We start from the raw sequence: 12,295 nt of genomic DNA, 5'->3' as shown, positions 1-12,295 counted from the left end.
TGTCCCAAAGACATTTCTGTCTTGTGTCAGAATATTTTAAGTTACAGCTCTACCTCTGGTTGATGCAACGAATTAACACTGGACATTCTAAACATTTCATTAACTAATCAACCAATCAGATTAATCCATTTATTTCATTGTGGCCTTCATCTGTTTAATTAAATCAATTTTAACATTGGGCATTGTCTCAAAGCACACTGCATCTGCATATATAAAAAATAAATACATTTGAATAAAAGTATCCGTCCATATCTATTTAAATAAATTTTACCTTTACATAACAATGTTTAAAAAAGAAACGTGTCAATGTTACCTGTCATTGTGATATCCTTTATGCAGAAAATAGACCGACAGAGAGACAGACAGACAGACTGACTGACTGACTGGTTGATTGATTGATTGATTGATTGATTGATTGATTGATTGATTGATTGATTGATTATCTGTTGTTCTGTTGTATTTATTGTCGTTGTATCACACTTTTGTGTATTTGCACTTTATGGAATTGTGTGTAGTATTATATGTTGCCCCATGTAAACCAGTTTGACTTGTTATTTTACTGTACGTTTTTGTTTAAATTTAGCCCATCATGCCTTGGCCAGTGCATGGACAGATCTGTCAACTTGAGTCACATGACTTGGATTCAGTTTTACAAATTTGCTGATTTTCGACATATTTAAATGATTTTGCAGCTAAGTTCTTAAAAAACCACACAAATTCCCATCAAGTTATAAAGTTTGTCTAGAAAGTGATAAAAACCAGTTTTAAATGTTTAAAAGGGATTTATATATTTAGTATGCTCTCTGGCCTTAAATCAAAAAAACTATGGCATTAGTTTTGGTGTAATAATGAGTGTTAATGTTCAGGTGGCTGACATTCAAAGTGCATGTGAAAAAAATGTGTGGATGTGTGTGAAACGGTGAAGCAGGGGTGCAGGGTCTGTGTTTTTTGGGTGGGAAAAGTGGGGCGGGGAGTTGGGGGTTGGGTGGGAGTGTGTAAGTGTGGTTGTGGAACCGCTTCCACATGGAAATGGGAATTGAGTTACTGTCAGTGCTTTATGAGAAAGGAGAACTATTGACGTATTGTTATGCTGATCATCAAAAGTGTCTCAGGCAACCGCACACACATCTCTACATCTTTACCAATAATACTGACTTTTATTTAAATAAATTTTTTTCTCAGTTTCTTAACATTATTTTCAACTTCTTCACATCATTATTACTTCAAATGAATGTCATCCACCTGAACATTAACACTCATTATTACACCAAAACTAATGCCATAGTTTTTTTAATTTAAGGCCAGAGAGCATACTAAATATATAAATCCCTTTTAAACATTTAAAACAATTTTTTATCATTTTCTAGACAAACTTTATAACTTGATGGGAATTTGTGTGGTTTTTTAACAACTCAGCTGCAAAATCATTTAAATATGTCAAAAATCAGCAAATTTGTAAAACTGAGTCCAAGTCATGTGACTCAAGTTGACAGATCTGTCCATGCACTGGCCAAGGCATGATGGGCTAAATTTAAACAAAAACGTACAGTAAAATAACAAGTCAAACTGGTTTACATGGGGCAACATACAGTGAGGAAAATAAGTATTTGAACACCCTGCTATTTTGCAAGTTCTCCCACTTAGAAATCATGGAGGGGTCTGAAATTGTCATCGTAGGTGCATGTCCACTGTGAGGGACATAATCTAAAAAAATAATAATCCAGAAATCACAATATATGATTTTTAAACTATTTATTTGTATGATACAGCTGCAAATAAGTATTTGAACACCTGTCTATCAGCTAGAATTCTGACCCTCAAAGACCTGTTAGTCTGCCTTTAAAATGTCCACCTCCACTACATTTATTATCCTAAATTAGATGCACCTGTTTGAGGTCGTTAGCTGCATAAAGACACCTGTCCACCCCATACAATCAGTAAGAATCCAACTACTAACATGGCCAAAACCAAAGAGCTGTCCAAAGACACTAGAGACACAATTGTACACCTCCACGAGGCTGGAAAGGGCTACGGGGAAATTGCCAAGCAGCTTGGTGAAAAAAGGTCCACTGTTGGAACAATCATTAGAAAATGGAAGAAGCTTAACATGACTGTCAATCGCCTTCGGACTGGGGCTCCATGCAAGATCTCACCTCGTGGGGTCTCAATGATCCTAAGGAAGGTGAGAAATCAGCCCAGAACTACACGGGAGGAGCTGGTCAATGACCTGAAAAGAGCTGGGACCACCGTTTCCAAGGTTACTGTTGGTAATACAGTAAGACGTCATGGTTTGAAATCATGCATGGCACGGAAGGTTCCCCTGCTTAAACCAGCACATGTCCAGGCACGTCTTAGGTTTGAGAATGACCATTTGGATGATCCAGAGGAATCATGGGAGAAAGTCATGTGGTCAGATGAGACCAAAATAGAACTTTTGGGTCATAATTCCTCTAAACGTGTTTGGAGGAAGAAGAATGATGAGTACCATCCCAAGAACACCATCCCTACTGTGAAGCATGGGGGTGGTAGCATCATGCTTTGGGGGTGTTTTTCTGCACATGGGACAGGGCGACTGCACTGTATTGAGGAGAGGATGACTGGGGCCATGTATTGCGAGATTTTGGGGAACAACCTCCTTCCCTCAGTTAGAGCATTGAAGATGGGTCGAGGCTGGGTCTTCCAACATGACAATGACCCGAAGCACACAGCCAGGATAACCAAGGAGTGGCTCTGTAAGAAGCATATCAAGGTTCTGGCATGGCCTAGCCAGTCTCCAGACTTAAACCCAATAGAGAATCTTTGGAGGGAGCTCAAACTTCGTGTTTCTCAGCGACAGGCCAAAAACCTGACTGATCTAGAGAAGATCTGTGTGGAGGAGTGGGCCAAAATCCCACCTGCAGTGTGTGCAAACCTGGTGAAAAACTACAGGAAACGTTTGACCTCTGTAATTGCAAACAAAGGCTACTGTACCAAATATTAACATTGACTTTCTCAGGTGTTCAAATACTTATTTGCAGCTGTATCATACAAATAAATAGTTTAAAAATCATATATTGTGATTTCTGGATTTTTTTTTTTTTAGATTATGTCCCTCACAGTGGACATGCACCTACGATGACAATTTCAGACCCCTCCATGATTTCTAAGTGGGAGAACTTGCAAAATAGCAGGGTGTTCAAATACTTATTTTCCTCACTGTATAATACTACACACAATTCCATAAAGTGCAAATACACAAAAGTGTGATACAACGACAATAAATACAACAGAACAACAGATACGCAGGACACTGAGAATACAGAACAAAAAAAATTGGTATTGTAGCACAGATAGTTAAGTGTAAGAGTATAGTTGGATGTTGAAAATGTCCAAAAACAGGGTGTATAGATACAGATATCATAATGAGAATTTTATTTGCATAAAAATGTGTCAATTGATGTCTTTAGAAGGATAGAAAAGCAATTGTGTATGTGTTGTTTACTGCACTTTGCTTTTATGCAGTAAATGAAATCTTCTTATAGCGTAAAACTTAGAACATTTTTTAAAGGACTGTGGGGAATATAACGCTGTGTGGTGTCTTAGTGGGATATTTTTAAAAGGACCAGCTGAATGTCCTCTTAAGGATAGGAATATCTGATGGTATTGAGAAGACATGTGGCTCTGTGTGTGGTGTTTTTTTTGTTTATATTTTTTGGTCAAGATCAAAGGGTTATTCGACTTTGAAGAAAAAACTTTTCTTTAAAGACCAAGACAAACATTATACCCAAAAAAGAAACAGCCATAGTGTTGTTTCTTTGTGGGGGTTTTTTTTTTAGACTATTGAGTCTAGGTTTGATGTGGATGCCCCTCCCCGTTTCCCCGCTTGTATTTTGTTGTAAACAATGACAGGAAAATATTGTTTGCACGTTTCTATCTATCTTCAATATCCTTTCTCTCAAATTAAAGCACTGAAATGACAGAAAACAAATGTGTGAGGGAGTGCATGTGAAAAAAATGTGTGGATGTGTGTGAAACGGTGAAGCAGGGGTGCAGGGTCTGTGTTTTTTGGGTGGGAAAAGTGAGGCGGGGAGTTGGGGGTTGGGTGGGAGTGTGTAAGTGTGGTTGTGGAACTGCTTCCACATGGAAATGGGAATTGAGTTACTGTCAGTGCTTTATGAGAAAGGAGAACTATTGACGTATTGTTATGCTGATCATCAAAAGTGTCTCAGGCAACCGCACACACATCTCTACATCTTTACCAATAATACTGACTTTTATTTAAATAAATGTTTTTCTCAGTTTCTCAACATTATTTACAACTTCTTCACATCATTATTACTTCAAATGAATGTCAGCCACCTGAACATTAACACTCATTATTACACCAAAACTAATGCCATAGTTTTTTTTTAACACTATCTTTAGTCATTTTTAAACTTTATAGTGAAAAAAATTTGTTTTAAATAAAAATACAAGTAAATAATATAAACACAAAAACCAAAACAAAAGAAAACCACATGTACAGATACATACAAAACACATTTTGTCAAAATCAATGGCACATAAATATCAATATATGCTAAGGCAAGTTACCTAGAAAATAGGTTCGGATTGGCTACCTTAAACAAAAACCTATAAAGTGATTCCATATTCTATTTTTTTAGATTTTCTTTTAACAATATATGATAGTTTTCCCAAAGCCAAACAATAATACAGTACTTGTAACCATTATATAAAATGAGGGCTTTCTGTATTTTTTATAGTTATATAGTTATTACTTTTAAATACATGCTAGGTGGTGACTGATCACACCATTATTTTCCTATAACAACATGCCTTGTTGTATATTTCCTACTTATGCAATGTTAATGAATAGTCAAATAAAATTCAAAAGGTTCAACTTGTATGTGTGCATCCCACGTGTAAGCAAAACAGCAACATTTTGCCTCTGTATTTTTCCTATACAGTCTAATTTGTTATATACTGTATATATTTAGCTTTTACCTTAAACTGCATTACACACATTATCTAGTGCACATACTCAGTAACCTCAGCAGTTTTGCTTTAAAACAGCACATGCCTGAACAACCTTAAAAATGTATTATAAAGCAGAAACCATGCCCGTATCAAAAACGCGAGATTATTTTGGCTTGTCCGCATTATTTCTGAGCGCAAGACAGATTTCTTTTTTTCGGTCTTGCTAGTTTTTAAAGGTTAATCTCGGTCAATGTAATACAAAAAAAACGTTGCCATTAAAATGAAGCCTTAAAGCTCAATTTATTTGAGATTTTTCATAAATCTTTTAACCAAGATGAGAATAAAAAGAGAATCCAGATATTCCTATTTCTACTTATTAAACAATTGTCATAATTAAAAGATAGAAAATGCTTGCGCATGGAAATGGGAATAGAGTAACTATCAGTGCTTTATGCAGATTGAATGAGAAATAAGGACTATTGACATATTGTTTTGTCGATTATCAAAACTGTCTCAGGCAATCACAACCACATCTCTACATGTGGACCAATAAAAGTTTTATTCTAAAAAAAGTTTTTCCTCAGTTTCTTCACATTATCTACTACTACTTCACATCATCTATACTCCAAATGAATGAATTTTAACACTTCATACTGAACTTAAATATTTCCATTCAGGTTTTTCTTGTGCGCTGATTCAGCATGCGCATAATCCAAGCACACATTAGTTTATCCACAGTTAACTGATTATTACTTTAACAAATTAGCTTTAACAAATTCCTGGATTTTCCATAACAGTTAACGTAAATGTAAATGAATGAACATTCCACATAGTGTTATTTACATGAAGGATCATTGTATTTACAAATTCCTAAAATGTAAAGAATAAAATACAGCATTTCAGGGTGGTAATCTATCACAATATCATTTTTCTATAACAACATGACTTCTTGTATAATCCCTCTTTATGCAATGTTGATAAATGGTAACATAAAATACTGTTCCTAATGGAGAATGCCAAAGGTTTAAATTGTATGCATGTAGTCCATGTGTAAACAAAAAAGCAACCTTTTACCTCAGTATTCTTTCTTTACACCCCAGCAGTTCTGGTATATGGGATGAAACATGCCCATATTAAAAATGATTTTTTTGTCAGCATAATGTTTGAGTGTGAGACAGATTTTCTTTCCAGTCGTACTAGTTTTTAAGGTTAGTCTCATTCATGTAATTTTGATTTTCCATAAGCTAATCTAAGCATAGAAATAGATTCCAGATATTTATAATAAATCTTACATTTTAAAAGTCAGTTCCATAACAAAAAAAATAAAGCCAATAAAGCTTACTTCAGTTTACAGTTTTTCTCAAATGCTAAAACACAAAAGCCAATTCTCTAAACCAAATGACCAGTTGTCTAAACACATTTACTAAATCTAGTCATTATTTTCCAATATCATAAACACATTTTACATGAAGACACAATTCACAAAACACAAAACCCCCGTTCTCATAAATCTTAACACATTTTTTTTTCCTAAAACACAGGTTGCAAAAGAACTCTGCTCATATTCTCAAATGAAAGCTCATGTGATGCAAAATGCTTGCCACAGTCAGCAATATTTGAACACAATGAACACACCTGGCGTCATTCATTACACACAACGACTCAAAATTGAAGACACTTGTTGCTAATGCTGTGACCACATGTACAAAAGCAAGTTCAGAGTGCACAGTTTGCTGAAGATTCCAAACAAACACAATGGATGAAGGTCAGGGGAAGAGGAATTCAAGTCAGAGGAGGGAGAAGAGCTGGCCATGGAAGAAGAGGAGCAGGCCAACGAGGAAGAGGAGTTCAAATCAGTGGAAGAAGAGGAGCAGGCCAACGAGGAAGAGGAGTTCAAATCAGAGGAGGAAGAGGAGCAGGCCAACGTGGAAGAGGAGTTCAAATCAGAGGAGGAAGAGGAGCAGGCCAACAAGGGAGAGGAAAAGGTCTAGGAGCGAGAGCAAGACAACCTCGCACCATCATTACGGACAAGATGCGAGCAACAGTCATTGACCATGTCATTGTCCATGGCATGACAATGGCTGAAGCAGGACTACGAGTCCCTCCAAACCTGAGTAGGTTCACCGTGGCCACCATTATCAGGGCATTCAGACAACACAACAGGTATTGTACTCTATTGCTTTCTTTGTCACAATACAATTTTACAAGCCTGTAAAAGTAGTCTATTGGTTTTAAATCAGTTGTTACTGTATACTGTACGGCCACAATAGACCAAGTTCTCCGGTGCCAAAAGATGCGGATGAAACAGGTCTATAGGGTTCCCTTTGAACGCAACTCTGCACGACACAAAGACCTACGTTACGGGTATGTGCAAGTAAGTATACATCCATGTTCACAGTAGAGTTAGTCGAGATACTGTGTTGCTCAGTGGACTACATTACTTCTGGACAATACTGTGCTACCTGATTGACTGTTGTTCTGAACACCTGTGCACGTTCACATTTTCACAGAGGATATTACAGTTGAACACGATGGCCAGACCTCATGAGTACCTCTTCCTGGATGAGGCTGGCTTCAACCTGCAGAAACGAAGGCAAAAAGGCCGTAACATCATTGGCCAAAGAGCCATCACTGAGGTTCCTGGCCAACGGGGGGGTAATATCACTCTTTGTGCGGCCATGGGTTTGGAGGGGCTTGTCCACAAGCATGCTGTCCTTGGGTCTTACAACACCCAACGTCTCCTCACCTTTCTAGAGGAGCTAAAAGACATCCTCCTGGACCGCCAACAACAACATCCTGGGCCCGCACATCAAATTTATGTGATCATTTGGGACAATGTACGCTTCCACAAAACAAACCAAATCAGAGAGTGGTTCACCACCAACAGTAACCACTTTAAACCACCATTTAAACGTCTGTCTGCCACCCTACTCCCCTTTCCTGAACCCTTTAGAGGAGTTCTTCTCATCATGGAGATGGAAGGTTTATGACAGACAACCATACACTAGAGAGGACCTCCTAAGGGCAATGGAGCTGGCCTTTGTTGACATCCCAGTGGAGGCCTTCCAAGGATGGATTCGCCATTCCAGGGCGTTTTTCCCGCGGTGCCTGGCAAGAGACAATATAGCCTGCGATGTGGATGAGGTGATGTGGCCCGATGCAGCTCAGCGACATGATGCCGCACAGTGATTGTGGTGTGTGTGGCATGATCACACCCTGATCATGTTTTCAAGAGTACTGTTGTGTGCAATAGATTCTGTTTTTGCATTGAGTTTTTTACTATAGAATTTACTATAGATTTATACTCTTCATATGAAACTCTCAAATCTAAATGCCTAATCCTCTGCAGAGATCTAAGAACATCCATTACTGTAAAGTTTAAAAAATATGCATTGGCAGTTATGAAACAAAGAACCTTCTCACAAATTAAGCATTGTGTTTTCAATTGTTTTGCTGTAGTGTGTAATGATGTGTATAGTGTTTACATTTTTAAAAGCTTCAAGCTGCTCTTTTGGTGTGAAAGTTTGAGTTTTATAGTGGGAAGGTGTGGTTGTGTTTATGTAGCTTTAGAAAAGGGTGTTGTGTTTAGACATTGGGGAACATGGAAGAAACGTTTGTAAAATGTGTTTTAGCATTTGAGAAAAACTGCAATCACAAGAGCTCTGAATAATAACATGACATTGAGGGCATTAATTTTATATTTAATGGAAATATCATAGCAATAGTGTGTACAGGTATTGCTAAAATATATTCTGTATTTTTGTGGCCATCCACTGGTGGTGTGAATGGAAGAAGCGGTTAAGTTACAATAAGTAACTTTCTAAGACGTGTGGTTTTGTGCTGCTGTGCATATTTTAGTAGTAGTAGTAGTGTGCTGGCTGACATAACTCCCGAAAAAATGCATGTTTTTCTTATCTTGTGCTCACTTGTTAATGTTTATTTTCATGTCTAAGCCTCTTGGACACAGCATTTAATGTATACTGGCTAATACAATGCCTTGTAGCCATGGCGACAATTCTTCCTAGTGGCACCCTGGTGGTGTTTTCTTGCAGGGATTGTGCTGAGGGAATGTGTCTTGTGTGGGGGATGTATAAAGGAATATGTTATTTAACTTAGAACAAATGAAAGCATAGTCAATTAAGCATTTATTAAATATTTTATTCATTCATTCATTTATTTTTATTAATAATGATATACTTTTTTTGTTCATCTTTTGACACTTTTCTGATTTGACATATTTATTCCATTGATTTCAGCCTGAAGAAAAAGTAGTGCATAGTTTCGTCCTTTATTTTTGGCAGGGTAAAGCACACTTTCAGAATCAGGTAAATGCATACAAAGAACTCCAATTCCCAGAAAAGACAGACAGTCCCACAAAACTGGGCCACACCAGACTACTTTTCAAAAAACACAGCAGCAAATATACTGTTAATCAATGGAATTTTTTTTTTATTACAAACACCTTGTTCCAATCACACACTAAATACTGTAAAAGAAACTTAGATTCAAAATATTCCTTAATCTCTATTCAGCAAATATTTTGGCAAATGATGGGGGATGTCTGAGTCCAACAAGATCACATGAAGTTTGCATAACTCTCCATGAATTTCCTTAGCAACAAGTGTCTTAAGTTGTAGCTATTGCAATGAATGAGTCACAAGCTTTTTAACTGTATAATTGATCATTTGCCTGAAGAGCAAATAATCAGATGAGAGCAAAATTCTCATTATTTATTGTATTAAATTCGGCTCCCTTGCATCAGGTAGCAAGTGGACTTTTTGAGCCATCTCCCTCAGCACATTGCCAAATCAGCACACTCCATTAGCAACAAATTTCATTGGCCCAGAACACCATGATCCTGGGTTTTGCCTGAATAAGGCTCAAAAACCCACAGAAATTCTGGTGGAACAAGAAAATCAAACACACTGGTCCAGCCATGGTTATCACCACTGAATCCCCACCCCCTAGACTATGTAGCCTTAACCTGCATCTTTCATACTATGCATTGCTAGACATTCCTCTAGAGCAGTGGTCCCCAACCTTTTTTGCGCCACGGACCGGACGGACATGTGTCTGGGCAATCCTTTCTCAATGATATGGTGTTACAGTTACAGTGGCCTTCGTTTTAAAGGAAATGTCCCCAACAAAAACCAAAGAAAGTAACTCTAATGCCCTTATTAAAATCTTTAGCTGCATTTGCATCAATTTCTAGTATAGGTTAAAGACACTGAGTAATATTGGCATTTACACAACTAAAAAACTAAATATCTATTTAGAAAACATTTTGCTACGTAGCTCTTTTTTAATGATTAAATTATTTATTCTTCAAATTCAAGTACCTTCACCCCAAGTAGCGGCCATTTGATTAAAACTTTCGAAGAGGCCCACAGTTTGCTCTTATGTGTGTAAGTTTAAATTACAAGTTATAATTAATAAGGTAATACTTTATATATTTTCTTTGGTGACCTGTCCCTTATCTAATGCTTATTTATGATGTTGCGTTTGATTTAAAAAAATGTTCTATTTCTCTAAGTGCAGCTCTTTCAGAAATTTGTAATTGGGCACAGAACAGCCAGCAACTGATATCAATGTTTTATTCTTATTCTTTGTCTATTAATCACATAATTTCCACAAGTACACATTCTGACATTTTCTGTCACTGATACAAAATACTTTTATTCAATTCACTCTTCTGTCTATAAAAAAACTTCTCTTAAACTTAAATCGTGAAATTTTCCTGCCTGTCCAACACATTCTGAATAACATTGGTGCCTAAAAAACTAGTGCCCAAAAGTGGTCAGGTGAAAGATTGTACTGCGAAACAAAATATAACTTTAAAGTGATTTTTCTAATCTATTGACACAAACTATTCAATAATGGTTAAGCATTAGAAGGTAACTGTTGTTGTCATTTAGTTATGTTAGTAGCTTATTTGGACCTTTGTTTGCGGGATATTTTAATTAACTGGCCAATCACAAATTTTTGTTAACTCCTGAACTAAGAGCTACGATTAAACTTAAATAATGAATAAGTGTGAATGTATTTCCAAACCTCCGATAGTGTTTTTTTTTTATTTAATTTTTTCAAGTAGAAACATGTTCAGCACATGGTAATCTTTTGGATGAGCAGACAAGACCCCTGTATGCATAACTGCCTACAGAGGCTACAATTGTGCAAGACCACTACACCAACTTTAGTGCATCCTACCAGAGAAGTACCTGAGAATCTGAGGTCCCTTAACTATAAAAAAAATACTGTGTGTAATAAAGATGTTGCTATGCTGTGTACTGTAAATATTCTATTATATTCTGTGTATGAGGCTGGATATTAAACTGGCCAGAAAGTGATGAAATAGAATAAGTCAATAAAATTACCCCACACCACGTTTCTGCTCACGGCTGGCAGAAGATAAAAAGCTGAATATTGACACTGCCGTGTGCCTCGTAAGAAATCAATGATCACAGCAAATATCGAAACTTTTGAAGAACTGATCTGAACTGTCCAACCTCTTCTAGCTTCTAAAATGTTTCATTCATTTGTTACCATTGCCTTATAAAGAAACCACATGGAAGAACTGCAAGAACATTGGAAGAACATTTCAGCCAAATGACTAACATGCAAATTCTCAAAAAGAAGGCCACAGAGAGAATGCAGGTGTGTTCTGTAAAATGATGCATGCAAAAACTTACCCCTTTCAGCTTCTGTTCTATTCGTGAATGCAAATTTCCACCTAACATGATGCCAATGCCTGCTATGATCATAAGTGCCCCGAGTACTATAGATGCATAGATAAGACAGATCTTGCACTTCATCATCAAAGTGAAGAGGACCCTCAAAAATAAAAGATCTTGGAAAACTTTGGAACTATAAACTAGAAAATAAAAGTCAAAAGCTCGGAACTGCTTTAAAAAGCAGCTTGTTTCTCTACTACGCTTATATCTTCACTCTGCTCAGACTAAAACAACACGTGTCTGCTGAAGTTCTTGTAGTCACTTGCGTTTCTGTTCCTCCTCATGAAACAGTTACAGGGAAATTACTCAGATCTGGATCTGGACCAAGTGAGAATACAAGACCAAGAGGTAAACCTCAAATCTTTAAGTTTGAGTTTGTTTAGAAGTTTGTGCGACTTCAGTGTGCTGTCTGCAAGTCAGGCGTGCTCTGTCGTTCCTATGAATGAGTCGGGTGAGATAAGGCAGGGCCTAAACTGACCCGGGTTGCCAGATTGGATAGGTCCAAACTTTTTTCATTAGATTTCTAAAAATTGATTGAACATTCCACATGATTGCATGGAATACTTCCTTTACAGTTGCCAGAAAGCCTTTAAGACTGATTAAATTAG

The 12,295-nt window shown here is 37.0% G+C and overlaps 1 protein-coding gene and 1 long non-coding RNA gene across 3 annotated transcripts in view; one reads left to right on the top strand and one right to left on the bottom strand.

The window, feature by feature from the left end:
• scarb2b (scavenger receptor class B, member 2b) overlaps window positions 1-12,134 on the bottom strand; it is a 40,130-nt gene extending 27,996 nt beyond the window's left edge. Inside the window, exon 1 of one of the 2 annotated variants that reach the window (XM_083564162.1) lies at window positions 11,646-12,134. In XM_083564162.1, the coding sequence (XP_083420288.1) occupies window positions 11,646-11,771 (126 nt within the window). In that variant the 5' untranslated portion in view covers window positions 11,772-12,134. The remainder of the gene's footprint in view (window positions 1-11,645) is intronic. The other variant, XM_083564163.1, reaches the window with a different exon arrangement.
• Window positions 7,286-7,953, top strand: LOC310739430. Its single transcript, XR_014537402.1, has 3 exons — window positions 7,286-7,330; window positions 7,467-7,842; window positions 7,912-7,953. It is a non-coding gene; the product is annotated as an uncharacterized lncRNA (long non-coding RNA).
• Window positions 12,135-12,295: the final 161 nt, after the last annotated feature.

The sequence above is a fragment of the Silurus aristotelis genome, assembly GCF_946808225.1.
Source record: "Silurus aristotelis genome assembly, chromosome: 16".
In the NCBI taxonomy this organism is placed as follows: domain Eukaryota; kingdom Metazoa; phylum Chordata; class Actinopteri; order Siluriformes; family Siluridae; genus Silurus; species Silurus aristotelis.
The sequence above is the reverse complement of the archived record's forward strand: the minus strand, read 5'-3'. Positions and strand labels throughout refer to the sequence as shown.